This window comes from Rhinoderma darwinii, chromosome 1 (assembly GCF_050947455.1).
Source record: "Rhinoderma darwinii isolate aRhiDar2 chromosome 1, aRhiDar2.hap1, whole genome shotgun sequence".
Classification (NCBI taxonomy): domain Eukaryota; kingdom Metazoa; phylum Chordata; class Amphibia; order Anura; family Rhinodermatidae; genus Rhinoderma; species Rhinoderma darwinii.
In genome coordinates, this window is record NC_134687.1 from 195,965,942 (window position 1) to 195,987,739 (window position 21,798).

Consider the following 21,798-nt stretch of genomic DNA (forward strand, 5'->3'; position numbering starts at 1 on the left):
AGGGGTGTAGTTTCCAAAATGGGGTCACTTCTGGTGGGTTTCCATTGCTTTGATACCTCTGTGGCTCTTCAAATGCGACATGGCACCCGAAAACCAAACCGGCAAAATCTGTACTTCAAAGAACACACAGCGCTCCTTCCCTTCTGAGGCCTCCCATGGGCCCAAACGGCAGTTTATTGCCACAAATGGGGTATTGCTGCACTCAGGAGAAATTTGGCAACAAAATTGAGTATTTTGTTCCTTGTGAAAATAAGAAATTTTGATAAAAAATTACATCTTATTGGAAAAAATGTCATTTTTTTAATGTCACAGCCCAATTGAAATAGGTGCTGTGAAAAAACTGTGCGGTCAAAATGCTAACAACAACCATAAATGAATTCCTTGAGGGGTGTAGTTTCCAAAATGGGATCACTTTTGGTGGGTTTCCATTGCTTTGATACCTCTGAGGCTCTGCAAATGCGACAAGGCACTCGAAAACCAATCCAGCAAAATCTGGACTCCAACAAACATATAGCGCTCCTTTCCTTCTGAGCCCTCCCATGGGCCCAAACGGCAGTTTATCACCACAATTGGGGTATTGCCACACTAAGGACAAATTGGGCAACAAAATGGGGTATTTTGTTCCCTGTGAAAATAAGAAATTTTGATCACAAATGACATTTTATTGGAAAAAATGAATTTTTTTTCATTTCACAGCCCAATTCAAATACGTGCTGTGAAAAAACTGTGCAGTCAAAATGGTAACAACAACTATAAATGAATTCCTTGAGGGGTGTAGTTTCCAAAATGGGGTCACTATTGGGGAATTCCTACTGTTTTGGCACCTCAACACCTCTTCAAACCTGGCATGCTGCCTAAAACATATTCTAATAAAAAAGAGGACTCAAAATGCACTAGGTGCTTCTTTGCTTCTAGGGCTTGTGTTTTAGTCCACGAGCGCAGTAGGGCCACATGTGGGACATTTCTAAAAACTGCAGAATCTGGACAATACATATTTAGTAGTGTTTCTCTGGTAAAACCTTCTGTGTTACAGAAAAAAAATGAATAAAATTGAAATTCAGCAAGAAAAATGAAATTTGCAAATTTCACCTCCACTTTGCTTTAATTCCTGTGAAATGCCTGAAGGGTTAAAAAAACTTTCTAAATGCTGTTTTGAATACTTTGAGGGGTCTAGTTTTTAAAATGGGGTGTTTTATCAGGGTTTCTAATACATAGGCCCCACAAAGCCACTTCAGAACTCAAGAGGTACCTTAAAAAAAAGGCTTTTGAAATTTTCTTAAAAATTGCTGTTTATGTTCTAAGCCTTGTAACTTCCAAGAAAAATAAAATAATGTTCAAAAAACGATGCCAATCTAAAGTAGACATATGGGAAATGTGAACTAGTAACTATTTTGGGTGGTATAACCGTCTGTTTTACAAGCAGATGCATTTCAATTCTGAAAAATGCTAATTTTTCAACATTTTCTCTAAATTTTGCAATTTTTCACCAATAAACACTGAATATATCGACCAAATTTTACCACGAACATGAAGCCCAATGTGTCACGAGAAAACAGTCTCAGAATCGCTTGGGTAGGTTTAAGCATTCCGACGTTATTACCACATAAAGTGAAATATGTCAGATTTGAAAAATGGGCTCTGAGCCTTAAGGCCAAAACTAGGCTACGTCCTTAAGGGGTTAAATCCCTAAGATTATTATTTTTATATAAAATTGTGCCCTCCAATGTTGCAAGGTGGGGCCCTAGGGAATCGTCTACCTCACCCTCCCCGCATCCCGACTCTGTGGAAATATGGAGGCCTTGCAACTTACAGGAAGTAAAGGATCTGCTGCTACCACAGGATCTGCAGATACCACAGGACACCTTCAGAATTCTTGTGAACTCCTTGCCTTGACAAGTCAGAGCTGTTTTGGTGGCATGAGGAGGACTTACACAACATTAGGCAGGTGGTTTTAATGTTATATTGTGTATACATACATATCAATATGTCTTTAAATTAAGGAAGAGGCAGGAGAGGAAACCATGTAGGGTAGTCCTTCACAGAGAACAAAGAGACTTGTCAACTCCATTCTTTCTTTCCCACACCAATTACAGAGATCAGTGCAAGAGCAGAAAGTTACCCTCTAGTTTAAATCCCTGTGTGTCGGGCTGTGAGAATCACGAAATAGGTGACTGATAAGTGGGGCTATTACTCATAAAAGCCCCATGAGTACCAGTCACAGTACTACTATTAGTACTGTGACTGGTACTTATAGGGGCAATAAAGCAGGTGCTCTTTGTGAGGAGCTCTATAGCTGGCACTTATGAGGGGGCAATATGGTTGTCACTGATATGTGAACCCTAATACTGTCACTGTTGTGGGAAAGAGCGGCCACCTCTCCATGGGTTTCTATAAGGAATGTGGCCAGCGTGAATCACTAAACAGGGATTAGGATGCCAGAGGTGGGGCCCGTATCTATCAGGCATTTATAGCATATTCTGTGGATATGTCTTAAATGTTTAAGACTTGAATACCTATTTAACAGTGATCTGTTTGCAAAAGTAAAGTCTGCTGAAGATCATTGGACTGCATGAACAAATGGCTTGTTACACAATGAGGCCCCATGCACACGACCATAAAAATTGTTCGTAATTACGGACACATTCACTTCTATTGTCCACGGACACCTTCCCTTTTATTTACGGGAAGGTGTCTGGGCCGTAGAAGTGTATGGGAGAACGGGCCGAAAATGTGGACGCCTGTCCGTGTCTGTAATCGCGGCCCGTGATTATGGGCACGGCCATGTGCATGGGGCCTGAAAGTGTGGTTTCAAGTACAGTAACTTATCACGTGTCATTAAAATATGTCAAAAGGTGTGATTTTTGGGGAATCCAGTGCTCAGTCTGCCCCTTATTGCTAGAAAAGCTCTGTTAGCTCTTATCAGAGAGCTGACTACAGGCCATTGGCAGTATATGGCCCATTTTCATTTTCACAATTTTTTCAAGCGCACAAATCTAAATATTTTTGAGTTGACAGTAAAAAATCTAAGGTTAATATCTTTCCTACTTTTGCAGTTCTATTCTCTTGTTTTTATATTATACAGCATGTTGTTTTTCTCTTAAAATGACTATTGTATCTTTTCCATTAATGCTTACGGCATTCGTTGTTTAATCTCCTCTATATAAAATGTAATGAACTTTAAAATCCTCAGTTTTCTAAAGCAATTTAGCATTTTCTTCTAATTGATCCAAACCCCTGTAAACATCGCTTTTAATCCAGTGAGGATTATCACACTAGAAGCCATTAGCTATGGCAAGGATTGTATCTCTGTGATAACATAAAGTACATCTAAGTTGTGTTTCTTTTTCCTAACCACTCAGACTGTTGAAATTTATATGCTAATTGTTAAAAGCTACCTACTCAATTTTATATTAAAACTGTGTTAGGTGTTAATAGCACAGTAAATTCTATATACTGTACTACTGTGAATTACCAAATATGCATTACACATTGCATAACACCCATTTTTGTTTTTTAACCTAAATTCATTCAGTATTGAAAATGTTTAAAGGGAAGGTGTCACGAAAAAAAAAATATGTTTTTGCTTTTAGTATGTTATTAAAATACATTTTATTTATTTGTGTTTTTGTGTTTTACTTTTTTCTTTTTTCTGTCTTTTACTTCTCTATGGGGGCTGCCATTTTTTTTTCATCTTTGTATGTGTCGATTAATGACACATACAGAGATGGAATACGGCACATACATCCCCATAGTGAATGCGAACGGGAGCCGTTCCATTCACTATAGCGTACGCCGTCTGTGTGGGAACGGCGCATGCGCCGCTCCCACACTGTCCAAAAGGAAGGTCATCGACATCCGGCGCCATTTTCATGTGGACCGGAAGCCGCGGCCGGACAGTAAGATGACTACTTCAGGTCATTGCTTCCGTCCATATGTTCAGAAGCAAGGACTAGCGGAGGGAGCGGCGGCAGCGGCGGCGGCAGGAGCAGGTAAGTTATGTTTGTGTATGTTCGTGTTATACTGTGTGATTACCACTGTATCTAAGCCTCCTACACTGTGCATTCGTTCAAAAAATGGCGGCACACAGTGTAGGAGGTTTGAACATTCAACCAACTTCTTTCTCCTGGCACTAGCCAGGATAAAGGAGGGGGATTGTTTGAGCACACTAGAGCGAGTGTGTCTTCTCCAATTTTGCAGCATAAAGCAATAAGGTTGCTTTACCACATGCCAATGCTGCAATTTTGGGAATTGCTCCCTCTAGTGACCAGCACATGGTAATGTTATAAATTAGAATCTAATTTATAATATTTCCTGACTTGTGAAAAAATTAAAAAAATTAGAACAATGTGTAATCATGTATATACTAACTGTTTAACTAGCGACACATTCCCTTTAAGTTTATTTACATTTTTTTTATATTGTGAGGCATAACTCAAGAGGGGTTAAGTAGACATTAGACATTAGAAGAGAAAGCAATCAGAATGGGACAAGAAAAAAGGAGAAATGATCCAGCGCTGTGTCGGGATAAAAAGGATACGTGGATCCCACTTTTATTGGCAATAGAAGATATAAAATGTAGAACAAGACGCAGTCCCAGGATGGTTGATGGTGCGGGCGTGTGCCCGAGCCTACGCGTTTCAAGCACCGACCGTGCTCTTAGTCATGGCAAGAAATGCCATGACTAAGAGCACAGTCGGTGCTTGAAACGCGTAGGCTCGGGCACACGCCCGCACCATCAACCATCCTGGGACTGCGTCTCGTTCTACATTTTATATCTTCTATTGCCAATAAAAGTGGGATCCACGTATCCTTTTTATCCCGACACAGCACTGGATCATTTCTCCTTTTTTCTTGCAACTTCCACCGTGGGCCGTCGCGGAGATCCGTGCGAGGTGTCAGGCTGGGACGCAGGATTTGGTGAGCTGGAGGTTTCTCCCCATTTTTTCCAATCAGAATGGGAGTTGCAATGATTTCAATGGGATTTGTCTTCATTCTTTATTTGTTAATGATTGATCACTGGAATAGGACTAGAGTTTTGTTTTAAAATATAACTTTTACTTGTAACTTTTTACAAAAAAATGTGCAATACAAAAAAACACACCAGGACAAGACTTTTCACTACAAAAAATCCTCCTTATCGTGAAGAAAATGTCATGCTCAATGCAATTAAACGTCAATTTTATACTGATGGTATTAAAATTTTTTGCAGAGTGTAAATAGTGCTCCAATTAATTTCAATACAAATGAATGGTCTTTTTCCCAGAAAAATAGATGATAATATCTATGGGGTTGTGAACCCTCCTACCCATTCCATGGTTTGTCAAAGTCCGTTTCGTTCCTATGGCTGGGGACTGGGAAACCTCACCAATTCCATTCTTATATCTAGGCAATCAGTCCTTGCCTTCTCCTTACGCGTTTCCTTGTGGCCAGAATTCTTCAGGGGAGATAAGGCCAGATGACCCCTTTAACTAGAGGCTCAGATTAGGTTGGAGCTATATTAAAATTTTGCTTTTCTGAAGTGGCAGGGATTCCTCATAGCACTTGTTTCCTCAGTGCTAGAGTGTACGCTAGTTCCGGCATTTGACGTCATCGCCCACATGTGTTTTCTAGTTGCTATTTAAAGAGGTAATACCCTCCCTCATCAAGCAATCCCCCAGTGATGTATCTGGGGGAGTGTTCGCTGGTTGAAGCTGATACGCCGCCGAGCCCAGAGCACCTCCCTTAGGGGGGTGCCTGTAACTATCCCGGCACCGCTTGGCTCCTCCCACCAAAATCCTGAACCCCTAGCTCTGTGCCTCCTGTTGCAGACAGTGATCCACTGACATTATGCCGCGGGATCACCCACCGCAAACAGCTAACGTCAAAGACGTATGCATTCACTCTGTGAATCAGACCCAGTGCTACGTGAGATTGGGAGAGAGGGGAGGGGCATTTTACTTATCTACTAGTGTAGATGTAGTATCTGTGGAAACAAATACAGATAACTACGCTTAATTAACCCCTACAAACCCGTTTATAGTTTTAATGTTTTAGCCATTGAAGTGGGTATTACTTTCTTATTTTGGATAACGTGTTGTTTGGATATTTTTAGCAGTAACCCTCTGTTTTTAAACGTGTTTTTACTTTACTATGTGCAAATACCTTTTTATGTGTTGTTCAGATTTTGGATTTTGGCAAAGGTAGTCAATATTAGAATACTAGATGACTATTTATGTAATTCATAGCCCTTTTATGAATAAAAATTTTTTTTTTTAGCTTTTTACATTTTTGGGAATAATTTTTTATATAAGTGACTCCTCTATATAATTTTTTTATGAGCTGCTAGAGAGATTTAAATAAAGCAAGAGAAGTTTAATTGCTCATTTCATCCATAGGGTGCGGAACTACCTAGTTTAAATATCCACTTGGACTCCCTTTGGAGAACCACTGTGTCTATGTATCCTCCCCTTGCTGATGGGTGAATTAATTCAATAGCTGTAAATTTGAGACATTTTGCATCCCTCCATGATTTAGATGTACATGTCTGGCCACTGGTTTGTCTCTGTCATTTTTGATGTCCCCTAGGTGTTCCAGGATCTTCCTTCTCCATTCCCTTGTAGTCTTGCCTATGTAGTCCAGAGGACAACTACATGTGATTTTATAGACTACATTTTTGGAACTGCAATTAATGAAGTCCTTTATTTTATAATTTTTTCATGTGCATGAACTCGTGAATTCTTTGGTATTTTGTACTGACCTGCAAGCCTTACAGTGTCCGCACTTATAACACCCGTTCGTTTTACCATAGTCTAACCAAAAGGGGTCAGGTTTGGGACTTTTCAGATGACTATATGTTATTCTATCTCCTATACTCCTTCCTCGTCTATAAGTGACCTGTGCCCAAGGGGATATGACTTCTTCTTCTCTAGGTCTGGATCCATTTGTAGGATGCCCCAGTGTTTTTGGAGTATTTCTTTATTTTTTTCATCTGATCTATCATAAGTACCAATTAATCGTATAGGTTGTTTAGTCAGTTCTTTTGTTTTTGGGATAAGAAGTTCTTCCCTCTTTTTTTGTTTTGCATGTTGATAGGCCTTTTTGAGGGTTCTCAACGGATACCCTCTTTCGAGGAATCGACCTTTAAGGTCACTTGCTTGCTCTATGAATTATTGTTCATTGGAGCAGTTACGTCTAAGTCTGAGGTACTGTCCCTTTGGTATACCGCTTTTTAATGAAATGGGGTGATGACTTTCCCATCTTAAAAGGCTATTTGTGGAGGTTGGTTTTCTATATATAGTTGAAATTAGACCTCCTTTATCATTGTTGGAAATATGTACATCCAAGAATGGTAAACTTTGATTATTAGATTCAGATGTGAACCTCAGACCAATAATATTTTTGTTCAATGCTTTACTATAACTTACAAAGTCCCTTTCTGGTCCCCCCCATAGGACGAACACGTCATCTATAAAACGTGCCCACATCAGGATCGGGCGTTTTAGATGTTGGTGCTCGTCTGTAAAAACCATTGTTTCCTCCCACCAACCTAGGAGCAAGTTTGCATATGTCAGTGCACATGAATTACCCATGGCTGTGCCCCTGAGTTGGTGGTAGATACGACCATTGAAGAGCAAATTCTTATTTGTCAATACAAATTTTAGCAATTCTAAAATGAAGGAATTATGTCGCTGTAGGTGGGTCCCCCTTGTGTTTAGGAAGTATTCTACTGCTTTTAGACTCATTGTATGGGGTATTGAAGAATATAATGCCGCCACATCAATGCTGGCTAAAATGGTGTCATGATCAACTGTAACCTCATTGATTTTTTGTAGTAGATTTGTGGTATCTTTAGTGTAGGAGAGTAATGTCTCTACGAAGTTTCTCAAAACTTTGTCTATGTAAATACCCACATTTTGTGTTAATCCCCCTATAATGTGGGGGTCGGTGGTTTATCGATAGCCATGAATTTAAATTCATTTAAATCAATGAGGTTTTCTATTCTTGCACGTTTCAAAATCCCGAAAAGTTCCCCTTTATCCTTTTGTACAGGATTCTCGTTGAGGATTTCGTAACTCTCCTTGTTATTTAGGATAGTTTGACACATGTCCATGTAATCATTTCTGGTAAGGACCACCGTATTTCCCCCCTTGTCAGAGGCCTTTATGACGATATTTTCATCCTTTTCCAATGATAATAGTGATAGATGTTCTTTTCTATTAAGATTAGATGGTTTTCTCGAGGTTTCAATTGCCATTAGTTCTTTAACTACGAAGTCCTGAAAGACATCTATTATCGAGACATCACTTATTGGGGGCATTTTCTGACTTTTCAGTTTGCATTGGGTAAAGGAACCCTCTCCACTCGGTTTTTCATTTTTGGACAATAAGGACGCTAGATTCTTGACATGCGCTAATTCTGATAACGTTAGTCCTAATTCCAGGCATTCCTTTTTATCTTTTATTTTGTATAATTTATGCCACTTGAGTTTCCTCATAAATAGGTTAATATCCTTTACCCAATTGAAAACTTCATACGTGGTTGTAGGTACGAACGAAAGGCCTTTGTTGAGTACCTGTATTTCTGTGTCAGAGAGGGATCTATTTGATAAATTAATGATTATCATGCTGGTTTTATTTATCTCGGATTGTTTGCTCTGTTCCTTAGATGATAAGGTGCCCTCTGTCCTTCTTTCTCTAAAAAATATGAAGAGTCTGTATTCGCATAGATGTTTTGATTCTGGTAAGGTGAGGTGCTTGGATTCATTTTCCAGGTTTCCCATGTTTGTTGGGGGCTCCTCCCTCTAGAGAAACCCTGTTCCCTGAATTGTCTTGAGTAATTTCTTCCCCTCGACGTTCTACTCTTGCTGTTATAATTTTGTTCTGATTCTGTGAAGTCTGTGTCTGATGAGGATTGATCCGTCTTGGGTTTGTTTCTCCCCTTCCTCTCTTCAAAGCAATATGCCTTATTTTCTCGGAAGTCCTGTAAATCCCGGATGAATTGATTGTGTTTCCTTTCTATTAGATTGTATTGGAATTTTTCAAAAGTATTTTGTAGATGCAATTCCTTCCCAATATATTCAGAGTCAGATTTAAATTTCAAAGTCATCTCTATTTGTTCTTTAAGTTTTTTTTTTGCTGCTTCCAGAATGCGCTTTTCTTCATCCAACAAAGTTTGCATAAATTTCAGGGAGCTATTCCTTGCCTCCTTCTCCCACCTACGCATCAATTCTGGATTTTGTAATCTTGTTGCTGGTATTAGTGTTATTTTTAGTCCCCTAGGGACTATACTGTTTTTTATGTAATTTTCAAATGATTGCACCTCCCACCATGATATTGCTTGTTCTTTATAACATTTATTTAGCTTACTAAATGCCGTTTTGAGTGACAATGTATATTTTTTCTGTGAAAATTATTTTTCCGAGAATACTTCCTTTGCCTGGTTTAGCCAAGTTTCTAAATTTGATGTATTTGCAATGAAGCCTGCCATATCTCAGGTACTTCAGATTAAAGTGTTGGTGGTATATTCCGAGCCTTCCACCACAGGAATTATTATGTTCTATACTCTACACAAAATCGTAATCAAATCACTGGAATAGGACTAGAGTTTTGTTTTAAAATATAACTTTAACTCGTAACTTTTTTTTAAAAATGTGCAATACAAAAAAACACACCAGGACAAGACTTTTCACCACAAAAAATCCTCCTTATCGTGAAGGAAATGTCATACTCAATGCAATTAAATGTCAATTTTATGCTGATGGTATTAACATTTTTTTGCACGAAAAGTCTTGTCCTGGTGTGTTTTTTTGTATTGCACTTTTTAAAAAAAAGTTACAAGTAAAAGTTATATTTTAAAACAAAACCCTAGTCCTATTCCAGTGATTTTATTACGATTTTGTGTAGAGTATAGAACATAAAAATTCCTGTGGTGGAAGGCTCTGAATATACCACCAACACTTTAATTTGTTAATGATTGAGTCTTCGTCCATTACCACTGTAGATGTTGGTTGTGATGGCAGGAAAATGTTGCATCTAGTGTTTTGTTGAGGGGAGAAAAACAAGTACTGAATTAAAATGACCATAGAGGGGTATTGCCATCAGGACAACCCTTGTCCATAAGTCTTATTAGGGCATATGTACATCATAGAGGAAGGTCTACCACTCAGAACATCTATGACCCAAAGCAGAGCTCAGCGAGCTATGTTGTTTTCTACCTACATGGTCGGAAATTACAAGTGGTGGGAAAAGAGAAAGATAGAATGGGGTTTAGGGGGCCCCGTCCTAGAGATAGGTGTGGGTCCCAGAGGTGGGACCCACATCTATCTGACATTTATGGCATATCCTTTGGATTTGCCATAAATGTCCCTTATGGGAAAACCCCTTTAATGTCTAAGTTGGGAATATTTCTTTAAGGAAATAGTTAATACCATACCACATAACAATGTCTCTTTTTGACCAACAAACTTTTGTACCTTAGTAGTTATTAGAACGAATTTCCCGAAATTAGTTTCGGATCCAATTCGATCAAATTGGCCGTCGTATTCGATTCAGCTGAATAAATTAGCCGTGAATTGCAATTGCCCCTATTGCCCTGGAAACATGTTTGACTCTCTGATGTCTTATAAGACTCTATCAAATGAGTAGCATTTCTTGGTTGGGCTTTATATAGTGTATATGTGTCATCCACGTATTGGCTGTGCTAGAGGGAGGGATAACTGCAGGGCATTTTGAGATGACTGCCTGCAAGGCTGTCCGAGGTCATGTAATCATTTTTCTAATCTGTAAAATGGCTGCCGGCGCTAGTTAGTGGCCACCATTTTACCGTGATTGGTGCACCGCAAACCCAAAAAGTTTGGGATTTTGCCAAATCTGACACTTTTGGGAAATTCGGACAGAATTTGATTCATGTAGAATCAATTCACTCATCTCTAGTAGTTATATATTTTTGGTATGCATATTAAATTTCTTATGCTCTAATTATAATGCACAAGGGTGAGTTTTTGGCCAAACAGGCAGTTTTTGTGCATTTTACGTGGCCTCTAGAAATATAACCATGGATATTGTTAAAAGTATGACACCTGCCATAGCTCAGCTGATTTTTTTAAATTCATAGAAAATGTGAGTTAATGCATCACTCACCTGTCCACAGCTATCGCAACCAATGTGAAAACAGAGGCAGAAACAGAAACTCCTTGAACCATTCCACTCATTTTACATATTGTATTTCCAAAAGGCCAACCTATAAAGAAAAATAAATGACAGCAATGCTTTGTGCTTTGAATATAGATTAAATAATCCATTAAAATCAGCAGACCATGTAGAGTGACACAAAATGCATTACGGGATCAAGGATTCTTTCCTACTATACTTTTTGTACACAACCTTGAAGCCCATTACACCAAAGCTTTTAAATATTATTTTAATTAAATGGTTTCCATTTGCATTAAATTTCTCATAAAGATTGTATATAAATACACAGCAGTATTAAGCTTTAAACTTTATTAAATACTATAGCTACCTAAAGTACCTATAGACCATTAAATTTTTTACAAAAGGTGTTTTTTTTTTTTTATGTTTAGCTAACCATATTCAGTACTCCGCTCTGCTAATGTCATCTCCTCAAGTTGTCCTTATTTTAGCTTTTTATAACAGTTTAGCGAATCTGGCAGACAAAGGTAGAAAAGCAAAACTTTCAGCAAGACAGCATGTTCATGTATACACTGCCCAACTTTATTGAAAGGGAGAAACCTAGTCATGATGTTTCTATGCAATAGTGATCTTATGGAAGGATATGAAATGTTCAAATGATGCAAAAAAACCTACTAGTGCATCTGAATGAAAGCAGTTCTGCAAAGTAGAGAGATCTAAAATGTCTGATACTTAATGTGACAGATTCTTATAAAATTATAGGAAGAGTTTTGCTGCAGTTAAATATGGCGCAAATAGTTATTACGTTTAAGTGGCAGTTACTTTTTCACACAGGTATGAGTATTAGATAACTTTGTGTGTTGCTACTGCCACACCATTTGCGTTACCTTACTGGATTCTAAACTGCAGAATCAAGACTATGTAGAGAAAATACTTATTTTGTCATATTTGTTAAATACAAGGAATTATTTCAGTTGTTTTGATACCTCTCCTATAGAAATATTTGTCTAGGGACATCACACATTAGTACTTTAGACCACATAGAAGCAAGTGCATGTTAGAAGACAGTCATAATACACTTTGCTGACTCTATCGATCGCTGGTTCATGAAAATCAAGTACTGGGACATAAAATCATTAAGCACCAAGGGCTAGGGCACTAAACCACTAGATAACAATAAAAAGCCAAGACACTAAGCACTGGACACCAGTAACTGAAACCCTAAACCATTAGGGATTCTTAACTGCAGAATCAGAACTATATAGAGAATTTTTTTTTTTTTCATATTTGTTAAATACCAGCCATTATTTCAGCTGTTTTGATACCTCTCCTGTAGATTTACCATCTCAGATGTTTATAGTCCATCCACAGGATATGTTATAAATGTCTCATTGGTGGAGTTTCCACCTCCAGGACCTCCATCTGGCGGGAGAACAGTGTCACCTGACCCTAATTCCACCAGTAGAGGCGGCGCAGTTATCCTAGTAGACTTGAATGGAGAGTGACTCACAAATGTGTGGACACCACTTTATTTAGTCTGTGGCTGGATAAGGCCGCCTTGCCTGAGGAGTCTCACCCTAACAGATATTTATGGTATATCCTGTGGATCAAAAGCACTTGCTTATTGTGTGCACCTGTTTTCTCATCAAATTCTATTGGCTTTATGAATTACTAAATTTCACATAATTCTTACTGTTACAGGAGCATATTGTTCCCATCCAGACACTCTGTCTTATGACCACATAAAATATACCTGGTAAATAGATATAGTATATACTGATATTATTCAGTGGTGTTCACCCTTTGAGGTGGCAGTATGCTCAGAAGCCATTTGGTCATAGATTCTTATCTACTGCCTTATTAGCATTACAATGGACCTCAGTACAGGAAGGAGCCATTGTAAACTGGATGTAGAGACAGCTGAGTATACTGGGAATAGATTTACCTATACTGTACAGATGCACATTGGAAGGTGTATGGGTGGTCATAAGGCGGAGTCAATGGAATGGGTGGGTTCAACCCAGGGATAGGAACATATAGGTCATGGGAAGCTCTTGGTGCTGGCTCTTTCCTGCCAGCCCTGGACGCTCAGCACTTAACATCAGGAGCAAGCTAAGTTATATTATATGTGTGCTTTCTGTGTATGTATATAAGTAAAATTATATTACAGCAGACTTTATATGTGTACATAGAGATATTCTAGGAATCTTATGTGGATTATAGATGAGTAGATATATATATATGCTGTTTATGCATGAGTCTCTATATGTACATGTACTAATGGTCAGGCGCTGTATGTGGCTTTGGTTATAGTTGTAGTACCAGGAGACCGTATAAGGTTGGTACCTGGATTTATATTATATATACATACACATTACTAGTCACATGTGCAAAGTGTCCAGGGAAGGTAGGAACAGAGGCAGTTGTGTGTGGTTGTGTTGTCTATGTAATGTATTGTATCTTGATGTAGTGTATATTGGTTTGTCACGTCTATGTTATGAGTAAAGTATTTTTATATATTTAAGTATCTGCGAGGGTTGTATGTTACTCCTGTGGTGTGTGAAGGACTGGAGTGTGTGCACATTGTGAACAATACAAAGTAAGCGGACTATATAGGAAACAGAGGTAACGGACTAGGAACGGAGAAAAGGGAGATAATACAGATAGTCATGTGCCCCCTTTAACACTTACTAAGGAACAGGCTATACTGTGAATATCATCTGCCATTCAAGACATTCAGGAATTTGAGCTTTATGATCTGTACTTTCATTACTTTATAACAGTCCTTGTTTTAGATAGACATTTCTTTCCCTGGGACAAAGATTACATTATAACACTGTATCTGAATACCCTGGCCAAGGCATAGTGGATTGTCGGCCAGGCCCTGACACCGAAAACTACCATTTCAGCACCCCTAGCTATGCCTCTGGGGTGGAACATGTGTTCCTTATTTATCCCAATCTAAGGTTTCATTCACATCTGCGTCGGGGCTCCGTTCCGACGTTCCGTCTGAGCTTTCCGTCGGAACGGAGCCCTGACTGACATAAACGGAAACCATAGGTTTCCGTTTCCATTACCATTGATTTCAATGGTGATGGATCCGTTGCCAATGGTTTCCATTTGTCTCTGTTGTGCAAGGGTTCCATTGTTTTGACAATACCGTAGTCGACTACACTATTGTTTCTGTCAAAACGACGGAACCCTTGCACAACGGAGACAAACGGAAATTATTGGCACCGGATCCGTCACTATTGAAATCAATGGTTTCCGTTTGGGTCTGTCAGGGCTCCCTTCCGACGGAAAGCTCAGACGGAACATCAGAATGGAGCCCTAGCGCAGATGTGAACGAAGCCTTATATGCCCTTGCAGGCACTTTTGTTGAAAACTTGAGGGGCTTTTATGGTTTTTAGCCTCAATGATAAAAAGGAGATAGCGCCAAGCACGAAAGAAAGGCAGCTAATCGTCTTTGTTAATTCGCACAAAAGGAACGCAGCTAATAGTCTTTGTTAATTCTTATAATAAGGTTCCTTTACAAATATTTATCTAGAAAAAAATACACTACACCATTTTAAACTATTCAACTATTCCATTCCTTGTGTGACTACTAGATAGATAAGAACACTTATTATGTTTTATCTTTAGTCTTATACTAATTTTCAAGAAACGTAGGAGTCTGTTTATTTCCTGCTTCTTCACATTCTATTTTTAGTTTACACTTCTTTCAATCAGCAGGCTCGGATTTGATTACCATCTTTATAATGATGACACCCATCTTCTCACCCTTTCTTCTTGACTAACAACAATAGCTACATCCAGTTGATACTTCCCCCCTCTCAAGGTTAATGCAATGGAAAGTAATTTCCATTGCAGATTAGAATTCTACTACTTCTTTACTACTTCTACACTGGTTTATAGGCTTCTCGGTTATTGATTTACATAACATTATAAATACTATACCCTGCTGTCGCCCCTAAGGCCTCGTGCACACTTTCATCACCGTTTACACGGCCGTTTTTGACGGGTCCGTGAACCCGTTTTAGTGGCCGTGTGATTTCCGTGTGCACTCAGTGTTTCCGAGCGCCGAGAATGGTACTGTCCAGGGTGCTGAAATTGCAGGGTTGTTCAGCGCTAGTCACTGTACAGGGTGCTGAAAGAGTTAATGGGCTGCACTGATCGGCGGTAACTCTTTCAGCACCCTGGACAGTGACTAGCGCTGAAGAATGAGCATGCTCGGCGCTCGCAAAATACAATTTGTGAAATAAAAAATAAAAAACTCAGTTCATACTTACTCCCTGCAGTTTCCTCCTGTCTGGCCTCCTGGGATGACTTTCATCCCATGTCACCGCTGCAGCCAATCACAGGCTGTAGTGGCAGTCACGCAAGTCTGGATGACGTCAGAAAGCCGGCCTCCAGGGATGACGCTTCATCCCATGTGACTGCCCCTGCAGCCAATCACAGGCTGCCGTGTCATACAGGAAGGTCGGACTGGAGGAAGAAGAGGGACTCGTCACCAAGACAACGACCGGGTACGTATGAACTGCTTTTTATTTTATTTTTAATCGGCAGCTTCTTCTCTCTATCAGTGATTGATAGAGACAAGTGGCTGCCAATTACTGTAATATAACTGTAATGCAATTCTGCCGGTCCGGCCGTTGCTAGGCAACGGCTCCGTCACACAGACGGCACACGGATGCCTTCCGTGTTGTGCCTTCAGTTTTTTTGACGGCCCCATTGGCTTGCAGGGTCACGGAATCTCGGACCAAAGTAGGATATGCTCTACTTTTGTCTGAACGGAGCAACGGGACCGTCAAAAAAACTGAAGTGTTCATGGCCCCATTGAAATGAATGGGTCAGGGTGCTAGCATCAGAAAAACGGCTAGCACCCTGAAGGAAAAGACTGAAGTGGGCATGAGGCCTAAAGGGGAATCCTAATTGTTGACCATGTATATTCTGCAATCATAGCAATAAAACATTATATATCTAAACCAACATTCTCTTTAAGTCATTGTGAAAATAAGTGAATGTAAACCCCACCTTAAAGGGAATATATAAATCACTATAAAAAGATATAAATGTTGTAGCTTTTATTTTATTTATTTTTAAAAACTACCCTGGCAGCTGCCATATTGGAGGTACACCCTTCCTGTATTGTCTATATAGACAGTAGGTGTGCTTTATGACAGTAGGTGTGCTGCAATGAATGGGAGATTATAGTCAGAACAATTTTAATAGTCATTCACTTTCCAAAAAGGACATTACTCCCAACCAGAGACCAGGGAGTGACAGGGGAGCTGCATCCAGGGCCATATCTGTGTGTTTAGTGTATAGTGTTGCTACCCTGCCTAATATACAGTAAGCCTATAGTCATACAATATAGCAGTCATCTGTCATAAAATCCCTTGCTCTCTGGTGACCCTAACCCAGTCTATACAGGAAAGCTATAAAGTGGGCTGCAAAAACGAATAATTGGCAGTCTACAGTGTGTGTGTGTGTGTGTGTGTGTGTGTGACCCAGTGGCCAGCATGAAAACTACAATATTTCAGGATTTTTTTGTATGAATATTCACATTAAAAAATACAGCAAAAAAATAAATCAAATTATTATTTCTCAAAATAACTGATCTCAATATTATGTAATTTATTGATGAGAAAGTCCCTTTAGTTATCTATAAGATATACTGTATGTTATAACATTAGGATGAATAAGTGCGTAATGTAAAAAAAAAAAATTCTCTGGTGATATGAACACAAAACAGTTATGCTTCTTTTTCCAGAACATTATATTATAGAAAATACCTGCAATGATGTTATCTAACAAGGTTGTGGGCATGCAGAAGATCCCAACTAGCAAATCACTGACCGCGAGATTCAAGATGAAGAGATTGGTAACTGTTCTCATATGCTTGCTACTGAGAACAATAAAGCACACAACTCCATTTCCTAGCATGCATAAGATAAAGATGAGCAAGTATGAGATAATAAAAACTGCTGCCACAGAGGGTCGATGAAGATAAAAATCAACATAAGTTATATTTCCTTCTGTATTAGTTTCGGTCCTATTGATGATTTTTTTAGGAGTCCATATCAAAGACACGTTCATATCCATCTTTTCATTCAGGGTTAACCTTAAAGATAAAGAAAAGTAAAACAGTTACAAACAAAATCACATTATGTTATCTAGTTTTCACATTGCAGAATTGCTGAGAACATGCAAAAACTCTAATTTTAGTAAAAAAAACAAAATAAAACTACAAAGCTATGTTCACACAGAGCGGATACGCTGTGTAAAAGCACACAGCATATCCGTCCTGTGCGCCGCAGGGAATTCCGGCCGATAAGCCGCACCAAATTGTGTTTAAATTTTTCGGCCGGAATGTCCGCTGCGGAGAACTGTACATACATTTTTTTTCATACTTACATGGAGAGCTTTCAGAGCCATTCGGCCTGAGTAGGGGTACGAGGCAGGATTGTCCTCTCTCCCCCCCTACTCTTTGCCCTGGCCATTAAACCTTTGGCCATTAGAATTCGAGATGATCATTTTATAGGTGGTTTTGGAGTGAAGGGGAGAGAGGACAAGGTGTCCTTGTATGTGGACGATTTGTTTGTATTTTTGACTGACACCGAGAATAGTCTCCCATGCCTGATGGATTTGTTATCAGAGTTTGGGCGATACTCAGGGTTAGAAATTAATTGGCCAAAATCAAGAAGCCTCCCTCTGGACCCAAGGATTAGCCTGAATAGTGTTGAGCCAACACGGCATTGTAAATATTTTGGGATTAATCTGACAGCGGACCCTAAGCGATATATAGATTCAAACATTGTCACACTATTGGGCAGAATTAAGAAAAGTGTTGACAGCGGGAACAAACAAGATGCCGCTTTCAAAATCAGATAAAATTGGGTTGATAAAAATGGTAATCCTTCCTCAAATCCTTTATGTTCTAAAGAATACCCCGAATTGGACATGGGAAAAAATATTTAGGAAGATAGAAAAGAGTATGAATTAACTCATTTGGAACCACTAAAGAGTTAGGATAAAACAAGTACATCTTTCCCTGCCTGAAAAGCAAGGGGGTTTAGCAGTCCCACATTTTTATTGTTATTTTTTGGCCACACAGTTAACACTAGTATTAAATTGGAAGAACCTAGACTTGTTAAGGGAGACTATTAAGAACCATCCGGCAAAAATGAAAGATGTATTTGAGTTTTTGGAGATATTATTACATGATAAGGGGGAGGGGGATAAAAAATCACTAGTTTGGAAAGATGTTAGAAAGATTTGGGAAGAAACATGATCTCTTAGTTTTACACCTCTCTTCGGTAATCCTATTTTTGGTGACTTGGTTAGTGAAGAAGAGGGTAAATATTGTCGAAGTAGAGGTTTATATAGGGTTGCACATTTTTTGATGGAGATTCCTTCAAGATTAGAGAGAAGATAAATGCAAATAACACAACACAAATATGCTATTTAAGATATTCACAAATAAAATATAGGGTTGATGCAAGTGTAGATAGAAGTAGATTTATTATAAATAAAGATTGTTAAAATATCTGATAAACACACGGGAATGGTGTCAAAACTAAATGGGATAATATGAAATGAAATATCTAATAAAACAGTTAGTAGGGCTGAATCACAATGGCAAAGCATGATTGGGGAGAAAAAGAAAGAAAATTGGATACAATTATACAATGCGAGTCAAATGAATTTGACATGCAGGACACATCGGGTAATACAGTTTCTAATAACTCATAGACTGTATTATAACTCAGTTGCTATCTTCAAGATGGGGAGAAGTACTTCTACTAAATGTAACAGATGGGGTCAGGAAGGGGCTGACTTAGAACATGAATGGTGGCACTGTATTAAAGTAATAGAATATTGGAAAAATATATTTAAAATGATAGAAGGGATATATAAATTTGTACCTACCAATTATTCATGTGGAATATTGGGAAACATGAGTGGGAATTCAAAGGACTCAGAAGCATCTGTAATTTATAAAATAATCTTTGCGGCCCGATTGAACATGGCTAAAATATGGCTTCGAGAGACAGTACCAACTGGGAGTAAATGGAAGAACTTGGTTGATAATATTATGGATTATGAGGTAGTGATAAACCACAAGAAGAAAAATTATTCAGCGATTAAAAAGCAATGGGAATTATGGACAAAGTTCTGGGAGGGAAACCAATAGTGAAATTATTCTTTATTTATGAGGTTGTTAGTTTTTTTGTTTGTTTGTTTGTTTGTTTGTTTGTTTTATCCCTGCAGCCATTGGTAGAGGGTGGGTTGGGTGGGGTAGAGCAAAGATTATGAGTTATGATGATTGTAAGGGGCTGGCCATCTGGGAAAAATTGGTGGGGTATAATTGGGTTTGGACGAGTAGGTAGGGAAGGAGGGCAGGAGGAGGCGTAAGTATATGGAAGGCCCTAACGTCTCAGACAATTTAATATAGGGAAGTGTCTACTACAGAGACATTGTCTCGATTAAGAAAAATATTCTTGCTTTTTTCTGCTTCTTTCCCATGGTGTTTATTTTTTTTCCTCTTTTCCTAAAGGAGAGAGGGTTTTGGGTACACTCCAATAAGACATCAGATATAGGAGAAATTACCTGAGTCTACCGCATATAATGGAGTGGCGGAGGAAATCTCTTTGCGGATCTCTTTAAAGAAATATTAATATAAGATGATTATCCCTTAAGGGGAAGTAGGCAAAGTGGCACTTGAACTCTTCCCCTCTCATAAGTGGGTGGGGAGAGGGCTGGAAGCCCCCAAGAGCTGGGCCCACCTCATATTCATATATTATGGGGGGGAACAGACAACTTGGGGTATGCCTCCCCAGGGAAGTGATAAATGAAATATAATGAAGAGCTGAAAGTCTAAGTAGTTGGTAAAGCGTAATAAAATGGAAGGAGATAAAGAGGAAAAGAGAAGAACAGAAAAGGACCAGGCACTATTTCATCTAACAAGAACAATTGCATTTATTTATTTTTATTTTATTTTTTATTTTATTTTTTTCTCTCTCTTTCGTCTCTTTTTTTTTTACTCAGTTTGTTCTTTGTATATATATTTTTTTATCCTGTGTGGGTTAGGGAAGTGTTATAATTTTTATATAAACCTAGACTGTTGTACTTCGGATGGCCATCCCCAGGAAAATAATATGTTAAAGGGAAATAAAGGGAAGGGGAGGGAGGGAGAGTAGGGAGAGAAAAAAAAGTGAAAGAAAAGAAAGACGTGACTCTTTTATATTTAGCTGTGTTTTCGATATATTTGCACAATGTTGAGTTCTACTTTAGATTACCGTTGTATGTATTGCACTTTTATGGTCACATATTATCTTGTTGTAACCTTTATAATGATTTTTATGATGAATTACGATGGGTTTACAGTGTGTTTTATAATAGTGTAATATATGTCACTTATACATGATTTTCACATATACGAAATTATTTATGAAGCTAATTAATTGAATATTAATTGTTTCACACGTTTTGTATGACTTCCCATAGATTTGTATGTCTTTTTGCTTTATAAATAAAAAAAATATATAATTCCCTGGTAAAGATTCAAGCTCCAGCATATTTTTTGCAGTTTTACCATTTTATTGCCTTGTATAATGACACAGCTTATGGGACAGCTTATTAGAGTGAGTTTACATATGCTAGTTTTGTGCCACACTGTCAAGAGCTGACTGAAAACTGACAATTGCATGTTGGAAAAGCAATTTTTATTTTTTTAAAGTTGACATTGTTAATTATGTTGTTCATGACCACATAGTTTTAAAAATCTGTATAAAAAATACATGGTCATTTATAGCATACAGTAGTTAACAATTTGTACGTCAATTTTGGGAACCGCACTATGAAATATTGTTGTTGATTTAATCCCTGCAGTCTTAAAATGGTTTGTACATAAGTCTCTAGTAGTAGCCCATATAAAATCATCCTGTACATTAAACAGTAAAAGAGGTAATAAATAAAGTGAATATGTACTACCAATATGAATACTGCTTGGGAAGGGTTATATAATTGAATAAAGGGTCACAATGTCTAAATTTCAGACGGTTCTTATCCACATGGAACAAAACCAGCACAGACGATCATACCCATACTTGCAACCCTCTGATCTTGATAATTGGCTGTAGTAATAAATTAACTTTATTGGAAAAACCTTATATTTTAAAAAAATATATACAAATAACCTCGATTGCGGTTTTTACATATTATATGGTTTCCTAGAACCGTTTCTTTAAAACAGGCGATATGATGATGACAAAACCACAACAAAAGCCTCATGGATTTGCATTCTGACACCCCACTACCGGTACATGTGAAAGCACCCTAACAAGTGTTATGGGTCAGAGTTCATAAAACAATTATCATGAGGACATAGTATTTTGATTTAATTCTCATACGTTTAAAAAATATTTGTTTTGGGTTTCTAATTTAAAATAATGGCAATGCTTTGTAGAATCTCCTATAGTTAGAGCCTCCTGTTACCTTATCACATTTTTACCCACAACTAATTTTTTCTTTAGAAATGTTTTCATTACATTTGTGTGTGTATACATTTAGAGTTCTATTTGTAGGCATTTCATTTTAATGCATTGACATAAAGAATTAATTAGTAAATGTGTCATCTTCAACACATCTTCTTTTTACTACTTTTAGC

General features: G+C 38.2%; 1 protein-coding gene across 1 annotated transcript in view; it reads right to left on the reverse strand.

The window, feature by feature from the left end:
• NPFFR2 (neuropeptide FF receptor 2) overlaps window positions 1-21,798 on the reverse strand; it is a 152,783-nt gene that overhangs the window by 15,136 nt on the left and 115,849 nt on the right. Inside the window, exons 2-3 of the mRNA XM_075849782.1 lie at window positions 16,922-17,250; window positions 11,118-11,217 (exon numbers count right to left, since the gene is read on the reverse strand). Coding sequence (XP_075705897.1) covers window positions 11,118-11,217; window positions 16,922-17,231 — 410 coding nt within the window. The 5' untranslated portion in view covers window positions 17,232-17,250. The remainder of the gene's footprint in view (window positions 1-11,117; window positions 11,218-16,921; window positions 17,251-21,798) is intronic.